General features: G+C 50.5%; 2 protein-coding genes across 2 annotated transcripts in view; one reads left to right on the plus strand and one right to left on the minus strand.

Moving 5' to 3' along the window:
• LOC119097353 (uncharacterized) overlaps window positions 1-3,133 on the minus strand; it is a 6,433-nt gene extending 3,300 nt beyond the window's left edge. The window contains exons 1-4 of the mRNA XM_037220400.1: window positions 3,112-3,133; window positions 2,303-2,389; window positions 1,738-1,881; window positions 421-564 (exon numbers count right to left, since the gene is read on the minus strand). Coding sequence (XP_037076295.1) covers window positions 421-564; window positions 1,738-1,881; window positions 2,303-2,389; window positions 3,112-3,133 — 397 coding nt within the window. The remainder of the gene's footprint in view (window positions 1-420; window positions 565-1,737; window positions 1,882-2,302; window positions 2,390-3,111) is intronic.
• A 1,154-nt stretch (window positions 3,134-4,287) lies between these two features.
• Window positions 4,288-14,566, plus strand: LOC119097354 (parathyroid hormone/parathyroid hormone-related peptide receptor-like). Its single transcript, XM_037220401.1, has 5 exons — window positions 4,288-4,296; window positions 4,914-5,059; window positions 5,724-5,844; window positions 14,152-14,219; window positions 14,542-14,566. The coding sequence occupies exons 1-5, from the start codon at window positions 4,288-4,290 to the stop codon at window positions 14,564-14,566; spliced, it is 369 nt and encodes a 122-aa protein (XP_037076296.1).
• Window positions 14,567-17,294: the final 2,728 nt, after the last annotated feature.

The following is a 17,294-nucleotide window of genomic DNA, read 5'->3' on the forward strand; positions in this document are numbered from 1 at the left end:
CCCAAAGCTCGAGTGGCACGAGCAGCGCCTGCTCCGTGGGCACTGGGGCAGACTCTGGAGCAGGGCCTGCAGCGGGTGGCCGCGCCCGGCCGGTAGCCATGCGCACACGCGAGCCGGGGCCCGTTGATGGCCGCTGCCAGTCGCTCGGTCGACAGAGCGGCTGGTGTCGCCACGGCCGCCTCCATGGCGCAGGACAGGGCCGACCCAGTTCGGGGCTGTTCGTCACATGCCGTTCAGGTGTCTATGCGGATGTCATGCTCGCGCCGGACGAGCTCCGCGACGCGACAGAAACTTGCAGTTCCAGGCGTAGGGCGCTAATCTACCGGACGGCAGCGGTCAGTTCCAGGCGTAGGGCGCTAATCTACCGGACGGCAGCGGTCCGTTTTTCGGCCATGACGACCGACGTGTTGAGCTCCCCACCCTCGTACTCCAGCCGGAAGTAGGCGGCCGCGCCGGCCGCCAGCTCAGATGCGTCGCCGAATTCCGGCAGCTGTTTGTCCGTCGGGAGTTCCGTCGGTTCGGCGGCACCGGTCGACCTTGAAGTGACCCAGTCTGGGAAGAACGCTGATCGACAGCCGCAAGACGGCCGTCAGTTTATGGCCTGCGATTGTCGCGTGCCACTCGCACCCGCACCGCTAGATGGCCTGCAATGTGGCGGCTTCGTTGACGTTTTCCAGCAAGTTCAGATCATCGTCTACGTAGACTCGCGAGTGCACGGCTGAGGCTGCTGCCGGACAAGCTCAGCGGGTCTTCGGCGCACTGCCGCGGGGCGTTATCGGTCGAGCAGAGAGATGGAGTCGTTCAAAGGACCAACGCCTGCATTTGATGATGTTGGGCGGCTTCTCTCGGGCGTCACCTCACCACAGGGGTCGTAGAGCAGGCTGAGGGAGCGGCGTCAGGACTCCGACGGGACTCAGTCAGGTTCGGTCCCGGCGGAGGACTGTCGTCGAGCGGCGCACCGCCGTAACGCGCCGCAGCGCCGCCAGTCCCGGCGGAGGACCGTCGTCGAGCGGCGCACCGCCGTAACGCGCCGCAGCGCCGCCAGTCCCGGCGGAGGACTGTCGTCGAGCGGCGCACCGTCGTAATGCGCCGCAGCGCCGCCAGTCCCGGCGGAGGACTGTCGTCGAGCGGCGCACCGCCGTAACGCGCCGCAGCGCCGCCAGTCCCGGCGGAGGACCGTCGTCGAGCGGCGCACCGTCGTAATGCGCCGCAGCGCCGCCAGTCCCGGCGGAGGACTGTCGTCGAGCGGCGCACCGCCGTAACGCGCCGCAGCGCCGCCCGTCCGCGGCGGAGGACCGTCGTCGAGCGGCGCACCGCCGTAACGCGCCGCAGCGCCGCCAGTGCCGGCGCGCTCGTCGGTCCGCTGTGGCTTCCGAGTCCTCGGTCACTCGGGGCAGTTTACGTACTGTGGCCTCATGAAGTGCCCGGGAGGCTTTCGTGCCACCGACCGACCGCGGCGAGTTATCACGGCCCAGGGAGCGCCGGAGGGTCACTGTCGCGCGTGTGGAGGTGCAATGGGGATGGATTGCATCGTTTGCGATGGGCAAGTCCAACTGCCTTTGACGTGACCTCTGCCAAGTTGAGGTCAACAGCTTGAGGTCACTTCCGCTCCTTCGTCGTCTACTTTTCGCTGGCCCAGACACGTTTGATGCCTGACGTTGTGCGGACGCCACTGATGGGAGAGATTTCGTTCCGCTTCTGTGGTTGCATATGCACTTGGCGCATTTGGAGACGTACCCTGAGCGACCGAGCAATGGTGCCCAGACGCAGGGGCCCGGTGCGGGCCCTGTAGCCCCAGGTCCGACGTCAGCTCCTCGGTGACCGCGGACCCCTCTCTGCCGAGGTCCAGCACGGCGCAGGTGGCACGCTGTGGCGGACCATCTGCCGCCCGCGGGTCCTCAAGGGCCACGGACGGTCAGCGGCATTATTTGCAGCATGGCGCTGGTGCTGGTGGCTGCGCACATGGTGCCGACGTGTGTAGGGCTATCCTCTGCTGGGTCTGGCAACACCGGCCAACTGAGGCGAGAACATCCGCGGGACTCCTTGAAACATTGGATGACGTCCCTCTTAGAGCCGCGGTGTCGCCTCGTGCGGCCTTTTAAACAGGCAGCGCGCGCCACTTGTCCGTCAGCCGGGCAGACCCGGCACGGTCTATGGTGTGGCACTGCCTCGGGGCGACCGCCGACGCTGGCCCCTACAGACGGGCAGTCAAACGCTGTGTGTGCTTGGTCGAACTTCGCACATATCCGCCCCGTTTGTCCGCGCCGCTGGGGTCCTGCTGCGACCGTCACCGTAGACGCACTGTGCGTGCGTCGGTCGCGTGACCGTGACATAGGCTGGTCCTTGTACTTGTGGAGGTCGTCCAGTCCCGAAAAGTCGACGGCACGTGCTGCGTCAACGCGGCCAGGTGTTCAGTTCGGGAAGCGTCGGCCGCGCGGGCCAGCTGCTGACCACCTGCTCGCACCAGCGCGCCAGCCCACGCCGTGGGGAGCTTGGAGTACGTTTCATCGAAACTTTTCAGTTTAACCTCCGGTGTTCCGGGCAGTTTTAGCACAGTACCGCGTATTAGGTGACGGGACGGGAGAGCCTGAGTAACTGGAATGCTTGAAATGTTCGTGTAATGTCCTTGAACTGTGATGTTCGTGGTAAGAAATTTTCCAAACTTATACAACCCATATAGCCTAAACCGGCTTGCATGCAACTAAAAGCTGCCGCATATCGCAAACTATTTTTGTTGTCCCGCTCCTGTCACACCTCTTCCAAACCATGACCAATATTTGCAGGCTGGCTTAGCCTGGAAAAAGAGTTCGAATGTCAAAAACATGTACGGTACTTACGGAGATTATGTGGGACAAGATTAACGAAAACTAATAGCAGTGTATGTCGAAACCTAGCGTACTGGTGTCAGGGAAATTTTCTGCATTTTCGTGAACGCCACGCATCTAGAATCAGTTTACAGCATGCCCTCTTTGCACCATCTGTTGGTAGCCCGCGGTCGCGTTTTGATCTAAATGCGCATCATTGGAATTCTAAACCAGGTTTCATAATCGCTGGACAAATCTGGCCGAAAATTCTTGTCATCTCCGATGGCTTCAATAATTGCATCAGTACCATTTTCACACTCGTAGGACATAGCTACCGAAAGAAGGCTGTTTCCAGCTATAGCCAATGTCAACAAAATAACCTCACCGGGCGTAAGCTTTGGCCTTCAGAAACGACGATGATGCGACGTATGGTCGACAAAGCCTTGGCTTAGCTGGATCTGAGGCATGGGGATGTCTGGCTTTCCCTTCGGCTTAAGTCTGCCGTGTCCTCGCGGGATATCTCGTCCCGTGTTCCACGCCGTATTGGCAATCTCTGGTCAGCGGAAATCGGTATTTCAAATTCACAGCTCCTGTCTTGTATTGAAACATCCCGCATGTGTTCCAGCGTCGGGCACTGGATCCATATGGTGATGTAAACTTTTGCTTGAATGTTTCCCGACATTTTGACATTTTCAAGAAATTGGTGTCATCGAAGGCTCACATTTACCTGATGGGACTGGAACAGGCCGGACGGGGCGTGCAAGCGCGGGGCCGGCCACCGACATCAACTTGGCGTCCTGTCGCCTCGCGTCCGCACATCTTGCAGGTCCCGCAGCTGCGGTATGAATCAGGAGGAAACGCTGAAGCATGGTGAGAATGAACAAAAAAACCGGTTTTTACGGTCTTCTTGACACCAGAAATCTGTTTTATGGAGTCTTTTTTGGATAGTTCAGCCAGTTTTCCTGATCAGCCCATCCCTACTTTTTTGTGAAAATGCAGCCCCTGTGGTGGAACATACTGGATATCACTAATGACCGGAACGAAACTGTGAAAATATGCTGTAATGGTTATTGTCTCCCATCATGACCTGAACAGCGCACACTTCTAAAAGGCAAGGCACGCGTCGCGATTACTTCCCACCTTTGCCTGGTGTGTCCAGATATTCGTGTGCATTACTGAATGCTTAGTCTTCTGCGTTTTATGATTATGGCAATGATATTTTTTAGATTTAATGCCAGCCGAACCGTAGACAGAGGTATGACCAATGTTAATAGCAGTGCTGAATCAGTTCCTACGCTCCATATTCTATATTTTTGCCCAGAACTTCGCCCATTAGCTCCGAACTTCCACTTTCCAAGCTAAGTACGCGTGAAGAATTAACTTTCCACATTGAGGTCCAGGTGCTCTTCGGATCCAAAGTTAAATCCGGCAAAATGATCCCGAGAGGAGATTTCCCAAATGAATGCACCATGCTTCGGCCAAGATGGATGATGTGAAAAACTTAGCAGCAACTTTCAACTTTTTGGTTCCGCCGGGAACTTAAAGCCATTGCCGCAAACTGGGGGTTCTGGCGGCTGCGAACATTATCAAATGAAGGTCGTCGTTTGCGCTGTCAGGCAAATTAACAAGTAATGAGAAGTAAGTAAGCAAGTTAACTGGGTAACTTCAAAAGTCAGTGTTGCAGGTTACAGGACGCCCCATGTTCATTTGGGATTATTGTGCCCGTAGTCATAAGAATTTTGGAGAGATTCTGACAGCCAACCGGCGCGTTTGGAAAATGGCCTCGTCAAGTGGTTCGTGCGCATTTCACAGCCTTCATATGCATTTGCGCAGTTCCGTCACCACCTTGTAACCCCACACAGGCAGAAAGTGAGACATGAATAGACCGTCACCTTTTTGGCCAACTTTTTGTTCTATCTATCATGGGGCGTCCTTTGACCTGCAACACCGGCTCTTGCGCGTTTGAACGGCGTTGAATCGATCTCGTCCGATCGGCGCCTGTTTGGTGACGGCGACGGATACATTAAATATTGCACAGATTCCGCCTCAGGAGCAGCGCCCAGCGCCAGACACGAGTGTTCAGCAGCTACGCCATGGATTCCGCTTCAGGGCTGCTTCGTGGCCATCCTGTACTGCTTCATGAGTTCCGAGGTCAAGCTGGAGCTGAAGAAGCACTGGGCGACGTGGCGCTACGCCAACATGGGCGTGTCCACCAACTCCGGCCGCAGCCGCTCCAACCACGGCAAGAGCTACAGGTAACCCGGAAAGGTCGCGGTCACCGCTCCGGCGTGATGCGCACCTTCGGTCACGCCGCTGCCTAGGGCCCGGCTCCTGCGGCGCTCCCCGTAAAGCGCTCCCTGCTCGTGGACCTATTGATCAGTCCCGCAAAGCGGTCCGATCCTGCCGCTTCCGGCGAAGCTGGCCGGTCGCGCCCGAGCCGAGTTCCCAGAGGACGCCGCCATTCCAGCTCGGTCTGTGATGTACGACCGTATTAGATTCGCAGCGGTCCCAGAGGCTCGCACCTCACCGCTTCCGGAGGCCACACAAACTGTTTTATTGTGATGAATGGCTGGAGGAGCACCTTTACCAATTCCTGGTGTGGTGAGACGTTCTGGCCTCGAGCTTTCGATGAAATTTAGTGGTACGCGACGCGTCATTAAGTTTACACCAGCGCTCGCCTACATCAGCAGGACATTAAACGGTGCACATCCAAATGTGCTTGGGGACGCTGTTCCACAGGTGCTCACTATGGCATAGCCGCATATTGCCGCATATGAAGTGTCTAGCGGCGAATTGATGTGCCCAGTGCGTTAAATGGTGTTCTCCGTGATAATCTCGCCAGCCCTGTCTCAAAAAGTCAGCATTCGGAAGCCGTGCTAGGTGGGCGGCGTGGCGCTGACCGTGTCTGTTTGCCGCTAGAAGTATGGGCAGGAGCTCTGTGCAGAGCACTACTCTGATGGATAGGCCGTCGGAGACCGGACAGAGTCGCAACACGTCCCCGCTCGTCAGGTCTGTCACCGACAGGAGCTCACCGCGTCAGGTGAGGCGCCCTGACCTGACCTCACCTGATTTGACTCGACCCGACCCTACCCGGCCCTGCCTGACCTGACCATATCCGATCTGACCCGATCTGGCCCCGGCGTCAGCTGGCCTGACCTAGTTTGATCCATCGCGACCTGACCTGGACAGGGTAGCGCAACCTGACGCGAAGTGATCGGACTTAAAGTGACCCAACTTGACCTGATTTGACCCGAGATAGTACTAGGGAAGCTTTTCAAACAACGAACGTAAGCTGTGTGCGTGAGAAAGAACGAGAGAGAGAGGGGGGGAGAAAGAAAGAAAGATAGAGATAGAGAGAGAGGACGAGAGAGGGGAGAGAGAGAGGGAGGGAAAGAGCGTGCTGCTTGTTATAATGTAGGCTGTGTTGGAGACATAGTATGTACGCCTTTATATGCTGAACGATCGGACCGAAGCTCCTCTTCTGAGGTAGACAGAAAATTGCGTTATTTGAACACTCATAGTTCTCCATGTGCGGGTAGAATTATGCCAAGAATCCGCCCTCAGCTCATGTGGGATTGGGTACCATGTGCCAATCCTGTTTATCATAGTTGGAGGTTGATGGAGCTGGCCTGTTTACCTACCAAGATACCAGCTGGTGAGAAGCTCAATGGAAAGTTATTTCAGAGTGGGAAAGCTGAAAAAATGGTACATGTTTCCGTGATCAAATTCAGAATCTCTGCCTGGTATGCACCTAACACTGGGTGGTTCAGGAGGGCATGACTGCTAACGAGTGGTCCAGAAGGGAATGCTTTATATATATATATATATATATATATATATATATATATATATATATATATATATATACTGGCCATTAGGCGTACATGTATAAATGAATATATATATATATATATACATGTATATATATATGTATATATATATTTATTTATTTATTGGGGGCATCGGGTGTACATATTATATATACCCAGTGCTGTGTTGTTTGGGAGAGGACGTCTGTTGTGTGGCCGTGAAGAGTACCGATAGTGTTGTGTGCCTGAGGGGTAAGCATGGTGTTGTGTGGCTCTGTCGCGGATGCCTGACATCGCGTGGCTCCAGTGAGCAGGCCTGGCGCTGTATGGATCTGGAAACGTCGGGTCCTACTGTGCGGTTCAACAGAGTACAGATGTTGCCGCGCTCTTCGGAAAAGCACGCGCAGTGTCGTGTCAATCGAAACAAAACGTCTTCCGCTGTCTACGTACAGCTCGGGTACGGTTTGTTGGAGACGGTTTGAAATATACGTCACACATGAAATACTCCATTTCAAACATGCACTACGTTTGAAGACCTGTCTAACTCGACTGTCGTGTTAAGTATTGTCGCAATTTTTGCGCGTACTTTTTGGCCTCGCTACGCTTTATCGGCGTTGCTACTTCCATGCTGATGTTCTTCAATAGTTGAGGCTCTCGACTACAGCATCCCTCATTCACAAATAGCGGCTCCTGCTGCAGGGTCCGATCGGACTTCAGCCACCTCCGCCATTAGCGTCTTTGCAAAGGCAATTTAACAGCTGCCGCCCACGCGTTTGGCTGTAACAAACTCTCGGCCTGGAACTCGCCATCTTTCACCGGTCAAGGCGTGAACATTCATCACATTAGGAGCTGAACAATTAACTATAAATGATGAAAACCCGTGGGGTCCCCGGTTCTCGTCTTATCAGTCTTCGATTCTGTGCTACTTTGCGTTGACAAACCAACCTGTTGCGTGAATCGCGCTTTTTACTCTCGAGAGCGCCCCGCCGTTTAAAGATTGCTCGCAACGGTCGAATACATGAGCGACAATCATTCAGTTAGGAGCTTGAGTGAGACCACCCACGCGAGGTGAAACTTGGTTGTACTCCTTGCAGAAAGCACATGCTAATTGTAAATAATATGAGACGATGCCCTGGATCCCACCTGTTACACATTTGATTTGTGACAACGATGTTAGGGACGTCGGTACAGGAGCGCCTAATGGATGGAACGCGTGACAGTTTGCCGCAAAGACGAATGCAAAGAACAACTCTCGACAACTCTGGAAATACGATGCATATCGGCAGCTGAGCAATATTCAGCTGCCTGCTCCTGCGCTTCAGCTACACATTCCCACAGTCCTCCGCGAACCTTGCGGGGAGCGCGTCTCTGAGCGTGCGGCAGAGGTAGGTCACCGCGGCAGGGCGCATCGGGTGGCCCGGGGCGTTTCCAGCCGGGTCCTGGCGCCGTCCTCCGCGGTTTGCCGAGTCGTCACTCAATGTCGGCCCCGGCGCGCCAGGGAGGGGCGATGTGTGCTCGGCAGGCGGCGATGTGTGCGGCTCGTCTTTTCTCGGGGGCAAGGCGAGCCGCGACTGCGCCGCTCCGCTTCCGGCTCGGCTCGGCTCGGTTCTTCGGACTCGTAATCGCCTATTGGGCGGCAGGAAAGGATTGGGACGGGATGGGATACCTCTGGTCGATGGAATGTGTCAGAGCAGCCTTTGTCCACTGCCAAGGTTTCCCTTCAGCTGGTGCTTAACTGGGCCCAGAGTAAACTCGAAATGGTAGCCGAAGGAGTTGGAGTATGGAATTGCGACCGCATGAAGGCTTCTCTTGTCCATTGCGAATTCGATTGACGAGAATGAAATGTTGGTTTACTGGAAGCGGAAAGCTAAAAAAATAGGCATTATCGTCGACCATGACGCATGCTCCCACGGTCGGCACTCACAGTTAACGGTTGCAACTGTACGCCCAGAACCATCGCTTTCTTACAATAAACTTGCGAATTTTACCATTGCTTACACGTGTTGTAGAGCATTCGCAGAGCTGAGGACCAATTCCAGAGAGGACGAACTATTATGGATTTAGAGAACTGTAGCAGATTAGTTTCCCGCCTGTCTCGTGCTAAATCAAGATGCATTAACGTTCACTTCCTGGAAATGACTGAAAAGCAATTTAGCCGTGCGATTGAGCGATTAGGCTTTTTAGCCAGGGGTGACGCCTCACACACCCTCCGGACATTTCCTCTGGGACAAACAGGCATGACAGGAGGATAGAACGCTTCACGGATCCGATTAATCCGTTGATGGCGGACGGGCGTTGATCGGGACGGAGATCTGCTTTGTTGTACGAGTGTTTTTGTCTGATGACGCAGCCGTTGTCATTTATGGAGCGTGTCGTGATTTAATATAACACTATGTATTTATATATATATATATATATACATATATATATATACATATATATATATATACATATATATATATATATATATACATATATATACATATATATATACATATATATATATATATATATATTAACCCACTTCTAATGTGTAATTTTATGTTAGTTTCTTGCAACAAAAAACTTGGAAATTATACCAATGCATGGGCAGAGTGTTGAGCAGCCGTGAAGCTGGTCGCGAAGCCCGCTCCCGAAAGGTGCCGTGAAGCTAGTAATCGTAGGCAGATACGCTTGCATGATAATGATTCAGGCTGGTGTCAGGCAAGATGTCGCCAAGACACTCAGACTATCATGCCGTGCAGTGAACACAGGAGGAGGTTTTCGCAGGGAAGAGTTTTCAATGCCGAGTAGTGCTCGGGCCGATCCTCGCGGATCAGCCGGATAGTGAAAATAGTGTGTGCCTAAACTGCACTGAAGCGAAATCCAACGCGTTGAGATTGTTGGTAAAAGTTCGCGCAAGGGGTACACGATGCTTGACACGACTGCTTAGCGTCACCGGAAACTCCTAATCAACCTCACGCATACAAAATGGCCAAAAAGGCAGCATTTTGCCGAAAGTACCATGAAAAAAGAAAAAAAGAATTGCAGTCGGAACGACTTTAATAGAAACGTTTGGAAAAACGAGTTCACGTCACTTCACGTCAAGTCGCTTTAAAGGCTGTCACTTCACCTCAAATCACGTCAAACGCTGTCACTTCACTTCAAGTCACGTCAAACTCTATCACTTCACATCAAGTCACGTCAACCGCTGTCACTCTACGTCTAATCACGCCAAACACTGTCACTTCATGTCGAGTCACGTAAAATGTTGTCACGTTACGAAACGGACATTGAGCATGGGCCACCGCAAACAAGAAAAGCATGGGTCACATGGTCATTTGTTTAATTACCTTGTTATTTTCTTTTATCGCCAACAGAGCAGCATTCCACTAACAGGCGAAGTCGTTTAAATTAAGATACAATACACACAATGCAATACGTACAGTACAATATAGATATACAAATACAATACAATACAATACGCACAGTACACAGTCGTATGAACATAAATGTAGGATGGCATATCCCAAAGCTAAGTGAAGATGCTACAGAGTTAAAGCATCGTTTAAAGCGTAAAGCGTCGTGATCGTTTAAAATCTAAAAATGCCAAAATTATCATGACATTTATCCGCACTAGTGTTCCCAACGTTTGGCAGTCTCCAAAAAAGACCGCTATGTACTGTCCGCACACAGGCGCGGGGGTACAACGAGCAGAGTTCGGGTGCGGGCCGATCGAGGCGGTACAAGCAAGGGAAACAGCTAAGCAAGATTTGAGAGCTCAGTTTACCTTGGAAGATGTTTCTCAGAAAGAGCAAATCGTGCTGCACTCTTCGTGCTGCTATGGATGCGATTTTGCAATTCAGTTGACGGCTGTCATAAGAGAAGTTGTTTGCCTGGAGAATGTGTGAATAAGTAACCGAATAAGACACTTGGGCTGCACCCGATCGACCTGCACTATGTGAGAATTGGCTGCCTCCGTCCAGACCACGTTACAATAAATCGCACGTTTGCAAAATACGCAGCCATCACTGTGCTTCGGTTGAATTTTGACCTGCCGGTACTGACTTGGGTAAGAAACATAAGGAGCGAAGGTTAATTTTGTATCCAGCGTTATGCCAAGGTCCACAATTTTGCACATACGTTCAAGCTCAGTTCTATCGATAAAATACTTGGCTTGGACGGGAAGCACGCCTGAGGGTCACCGTGAATGTTTTACATTTAAGAGGGCCAAGGGTCATCCCCCATCTGACCGACCACGCCACTAGATGATCGACATCATTCCAAGGGTCAGCGCCCATCTGACCGACCACGCCAACGCATGATCGACATCATTACGCAGTAGCAGGCCTTCATGTCGGTCGGCATATTCATGCAAGATGGCGCGCCCGCTCACACAGGCTGAAAGAGCCCATGAGTGGCGCCGCGCCCGCCCGCCGAACACATCCTCTAGGACAACAAAGCCATGGCCGGGCTAAAGCTCTTCGCGGATTGGATCAATCGGCGGTGGTGGACGGATGCATCCGGCGGATTAGGCCGGGCGAGAAAACTTGGGCGGCGGCACACAGATTAGGACCGGACTGGGTTATTGAGAGGTTGTCAGGTTGAGCAGATCTAACGGATTGAAGGCTTGTTTAAAAGCACGAGGTGCTTACTGGTTTTATCATTCTCCCTGGCAACAAACCTACGATAGAAGCTTTAGTTCTACAAAGATGCTGGATTCAAGCATGGGTAATTTCAAAGCAACCCAGATTATTGATGTAAGCATGTCACTGAGTGGAATATCCAACAAAAGAGGCGTTTGACAATGAATGCTATTTAATAGGTACTTGCCAGTTTATCACCTCGGTGCCATGAAGGTGGCGGCGTGGACAGTGACTGCTTGCTAGTAATATGCCTGATACGCATTGTGAAAGCGTCATGCACAGCTTTATGATTACCGATCTGGTTCGTGGCAACAGGTAGAATTTTATTATTCATATTCTTTATCAACATTCACCCAGCGATGCCGAAAACGCCTGTACAGGTTCGCAACCATTTCAGTATGTTGTTTTTTGGTATACTGTTATCGACACCAGTGAACCTTGCATAGTGCTACGCGGTCCGACTGACATCAATGGGATCTCTCTATGCTACTGAATCACTTCCATAGGTTACCTACTACGAAAGACAGGAGAAACGAAAATACAAGCAGCCTATCCCCACTTCAGTTAAAGACAGCCCGAGCTCTCCAATAACTTCCGATTGCCAAAATCCTTGACTAATATCAACGCGACATCATAGAGGTGCACGTAGATAAAATGTGATATTTTTCTACTGCACGTCCCACACATATCGTTATACATTGTGCCCGTACTGTTCTCTTGTTGCCTTCGACAATACACTTGACCAAGCCACGTGTCAAACTATCCCTGAGCCGCTTAGTGCGTTGAGGTCATACCTGCCGTGTTTTTTTTAAAGCACAGCTACCCCAAGAGACCTACAATCTGTCCCCCCCCCCCACATCGATTTTCTATTTATAACGAATCATCTCTGAATGATGCGAAGACCTGTCTTTATGTTATTACCTATGATTCGTTTTATTTAAGCATTCTGCGGATTTTAAAAGAATAAAAAGCAGTGTTATAGCCGTCGGTAGTACCAATGGCCTGATTCCTCGTTGAATAACTAGGACAACAAGTTTTTTAAGCTGTTGGATATATGTAATGCCCGTTCTACCACTGACGTGGAATTTCGCGATCGGATGACATGGGTCAGGGCTCACGCAACAAGCACTGCTTAGCGTGAGCTCTGGTCCCAGTCTTATCTATTTTCCAATTAAATCCTTTTAATTATTTCCTCGGTTCGGATTAAACCTGCATAAAAATGTGTTGTAAGAATGATGCATTTTGCAGTCCAGGTATTTGTAACTTTGGTTGATGTGAAGATCTCTGTCATTTGACATTGGGTATCACCTCGAAAGGTTATCTTCAGAGGTCAGGTTTTTGGTCAGAGGTTTTTGAAAGGTGCTTCTGTCTACGCTGAAAAAGATTCTGATGCTTAAAAATCCGAAATCAGCCGTAAATTATGGGTGATATGGTCTTCCCTGTCATCTGATATTCAAGAGCGACCTGGAAAGGTCAGTATTTGTTGACAGATTCTGGTTTACGCTCTGAAGATCAATCTGACGTTTATCAGCTGATGATTTTTTATGACATATAGTTCCCTGGTATTTAACCATGAAGAGTGACCTCGAGACATGAGAAATACCGAAGGACGCTGGTTTGTATGCGGATGAATATTATGATGCTTAAAATCCCAAGTCAACCGGTAACTCTTGCGTGATGTGGAGAGCCCCATTCGAGACAAGCTAGCTCATTCGCTGAAATCGTTCAGTAGTCTTTGTGCGATGCTAAATTTCCCTTCTATGACCTTGCATTTGACCTTTAAAGGATGGTCTTGAGGGGCGATGACTTCTTTCGGACGCTGTTTTAGGCGCTGAGCACGATTATAGTCCTTAAAAATCCGAAAATAGCCGCTTTCTTTTGGGTGATATAGATTTTGGGTGAAAATGATTTATTAAGTTGGCTATGAATCTGATCTTGAAGAGAAAAGTGTCATTGAAAGGTCAAGACTATTCGACGGATGCTATACCATGCATAAGTTAAAATTCTTATGCTTAAAAATCCGAAATTTTCCGATAACTTTCGGGTAATATGGACGTCCTCGGCACTCGACCTTGATTTTGACCTTGATGTTAGGGCTCAAGACGATTATGATGCCTATCGGCCGACAAATTTGGTTGAGATGGAGTTCGCTGTCCCTTGACCTTGAATGGTGACACTGAAAGGTCGGGAATTTTGACGGACGTCGGTTTATGCGTTGATGAATATTCTGATGCATACAAATCTGAAACCAGCACAAAACTTTGTGGTGATATGTAGATTGCATTTCGGTCTGAAATTTTACAATAAGGGGTGATCTCGAGAGGACAGGACGTTTTTAGGGTCTCTGGTTTTGTTTTGTTTTTTTTTTTGCTAGGTTTTGCGCTTAAGACGGTTCCGGTGCTCAGAAATCTGGAATCAGCCGGTGACTTTTTTAGTGATATGGAGTTGGCCATCACTTGCCCCTAAATTTACCCTTAAGTGTTTTCCGGGGAGGTGAGAGCTTTTTTAAGCCGCTCTTTGTCGCTGAAGATGATTCTGATGTCAAACCTTTCGGAGGCGAATTAGCCGAAGACAATTCTGGTACTTAAAAGATCTGAAATAGGCTGATAATTTTTGGGCGGCATTGAGTGCCTGGTCATTTTACGCTAAATTTGACCCTGGAGGCCACGTGCTGTTGAATATTGAATGTCATATACAGTGCCCTCGTGCCGTTTTTAATTATCTGGCGTGTTTTCATCGAAATCTGAACACATAACTAAATAAATTGCTTATTTCACGGACGTACATAACCCCACCTTCTCTCGCTCAACCGAGTCATAAAACTCCTCATGTGAAAGAGTATGTACACCCCGCTATCTGACGAGACAGAGACACAGAGGCGCCCTACCAAACGTGTCCCACCTGTTGCCGCAGCTCAGCGTGGCCGAGCCCATCAAGGAGGTCAGCTGGGAGGAGTCCCGGGCGCCAGCCGACATCGCCCCGCCGGCCGTGGTGGAGGCGCCGCCGCAGTCGGCCCGCCCTGCTCGTGCGCTACGACGGTCTCAGCGGCGGCTCGGTCCACATCGAGGCCGCACCGCTGAACGGCACCAGCGATGGCAGCCCGCCGCGAGCCTGAGCGCGCCAGGCTCGCGGCGGCGCGCCACAATTGTGCCGTCCGTCGGCCTTTGACGTGCGATGTGACGCATATCCTAGCGTGGTGTTTGGTGTTATTGACTTCTTTTGCTGGCAGCGAAGACGCATGACATGTTTTGCAGTGATTCTGTTGTTGCTTGCTGGCCCGGCCCGTGGCAGCGCTTGTTTCAGGAAGTGGATGCCCAACCCGAACTGAGTCCTTAAAAACCAGTCTTTTAGGTCCCTGTCCATGGTTGTGTCCATCGTGTGTGGCACTGGAAGAGTTATGTCAAGAACTCTTTATGACTAGGATCGTCTTAATCTAATCCCTATAAACTTCTTGACCCAACCCGCCACCCTAGGTTATACCGTTCGCGATCAGCTTCCTATCAGTCATAACCACCTTTTACCACCAGCTTACTGGATCCTGAGGCTTTAGATTAAGCTATAGAAGAAGTGACGGAGGCTCTGTATTTGGATTCAGTCGCTTTACCTTGCCCCCCCTAGATTCAGAGATTGCAGGATTCATAGATTCACTTCTTCGGCTCTTCATAACAAACGACTGGTGTTCTCCACCTAGAGACCGTCGCGGTTCTGGTTTCCTGTAACCAATCCACCCATACTCATGGGATTGTCCGTACCCACTTGCTGCCCATTCGCGATGAATAGGAGCAGCCCCTTACACACCCGTTTGCGCTTCTCCACCACTTAGTTTTAAATTATGGAGGAGATTCAGGAAAGGCTATACCCAAACCTATCCACATCCAAACTACCCCAAACTGCAGTAATGGAAAAAGTTGCGTGAATCCAGGAAGTTATGTCCAAAAGAAGAGAAAACCAGTGCCAAGGTGTATATTTTCTTGAACTACCGATCCGACAAGTAACGTCTCACCCATCCCACAACTGTAATTTTCCCAAAAAACTGTACCCAACCTCAACCCGTTAGGCAGTCCATATGGGTACCCATGGGTTTCCCCAACCAGGTAAGTTTTCTACCTTCACCCTTGGTATAGGCTCTCTTGGTATAGGCTTGGTATAGGCTCTCTAGTTGTCTTCCAAGCCGACACAAAATTACGGCCGGGCTTTTCCAAAGAATGGTGATTGTTGTTGACCTACGAATGCGTCATGTCATGAACATTCATTGATATGAAAGTCCAGTCATGGTAATTCGTAATAGGGACTTTTTAAAAAAAACTGTCAATATTTTTTGTCACTGAATGTTGACGGTAATCAGAAGCCGGCTTCAAGTGAGAATGTGTATTTCTCTTGTCTTCGTATTCGGAAGGTTCTGTAAGCACCGTGTTAGTGAAGGTCACGTAAGATTCAAAAGCAGAGCAAGGAACATTGAAATTTAAGAATAAATTCCTGGTTCAATTGAATAGAAGACCGTATAATTTTGACACTACTGTTGTTGTCCTTTCCTATACTCCGGCTGTGCAGAGCCGCATTGTGCTGGGGCCTCGTACGTAAATGCTGCACAATGCGTTCCTGCATTGCCGGTGTATGGAAAAAAAGGAGCACCTGGCATTAGCGTCGTACTATGTCGTACTATAATACCCCAATACGGACGTGGCACAAAGTGTCGGTACCAAAGGAAACCATGCAACACGTAACCGCTGTGGAGCTCAACGTTGGGTTCGGTTTCGGTATTTTAATATTCAGGTAGATATATTTAAATATTGTATGGAAATGTCTGGGTCCTTGCTTTAATTGTCCAATACAGTGCAATGCGACTGTATGGCGGGTGAGACGAACTTACACAGCTATTCAATGGGGGTCTGATCTGGGGGATACAGGGCCAAGGAAAAAATGTCATCGATGAGATTGGCGTTGGAAATCGTTGTCGCTTGTCACATGCGCACACAAAACGTCTTAAAGGATTGGGTGGAGCGTATTTCGCTCATTCAGGTCAAGCACTTAACGGCCGTTGCCATGCTACTAAAAACGTCTAGCTTGCTAGCGTCTTATAGTGTCTGTCCGGTTAAAAATGGTGTTCTACTCCATTGTTCCAAACGTTTTTGGACGCGACAGACACCGTCAAAATAGCCATGTGGACTGACTCGTCAGAAATCCGCCGATGAAAAAAACTGGCAATGGGTTAGCCGATGCTATTCTTATTAACATGACAACCACAAGGATTGCTGTAAGACATCATACAACTCTGCAAACTTATCCTCAACCGTGGCGCAATACATGAGTGTAAATTTTACCACTCTGTTCGCAGCAGAACACTTCGTCGCCAATCACGTCACTGCAGCCTGTTTTATGACATACTCACAATCACCATAAGGTGACGACGTTTTTAAGTGATGTACCAGGCGCGTCGCAAAGATCTTATCCATACACGTAGTTTTCTCTCCAAGTACCTACAGTTTCCCCTCCTAGCGCGTGGCTTATTCTATATGGGTGCCCGCGGTTTACCGACCCGTGATGTTCCCTCATTGTGCCCACGTGAGTGACGCAGCCTGTTAGCCCCGGCGCTACAACTGCAGCTGCTCATGCGGTTTGTGACAGCAGGCATCGTTAAAAGAAGCGTGCGACGGAGCACGTGTTATGTAAAGCACACCTCGGCGTGGTGCTTGCGAAAGCCAGATCGACTGGGGAGAGCGTGACAACTGCAGCTGTCCACGTGGCTTGTGACAGCAGGTATCGTTGAAAGCGGCGTGCGGCAGAGCACGTGTTATGTAACGCACAGGTCGGCGTTATGCTTGTGAAGGCTAGATCGGCTGAGGAGAGTGACCCATTGCACCGCATTTGTCTGTGTTTTTTGCGGCGTTCATCATGGTAGCAGTTGGAGGTGTTCGCGCAGTGGAGCGGTGCCTGTGATGACGGTTGGATATCGCTTCGCAACGCACCCCTGCACACCAAGGTGTTTGCGGCACCGATGACAGGGAAATACGGAAAACTGGCTCTCGATGTTATCATTGTATCGATTCAATACAAGA

Source organism: Pollicipes pollicipes, unplaced genomic scaffold, assembly GCF_011947565.3.
Source record: "Pollicipes pollicipes isolate AB1234 unplaced genomic scaffold, Ppol_2.1 Scaffold_4295;HRSCAF=5057_pilon_pilon_pilon, whole genome shotgun sequence".
Lineage (NCBI taxonomy): Eukaryota > Metazoa > Arthropoda > Thecostraca > Pollicipedomorpha > Pollicipedidae > Pollicipes > Pollicipes pollicipes.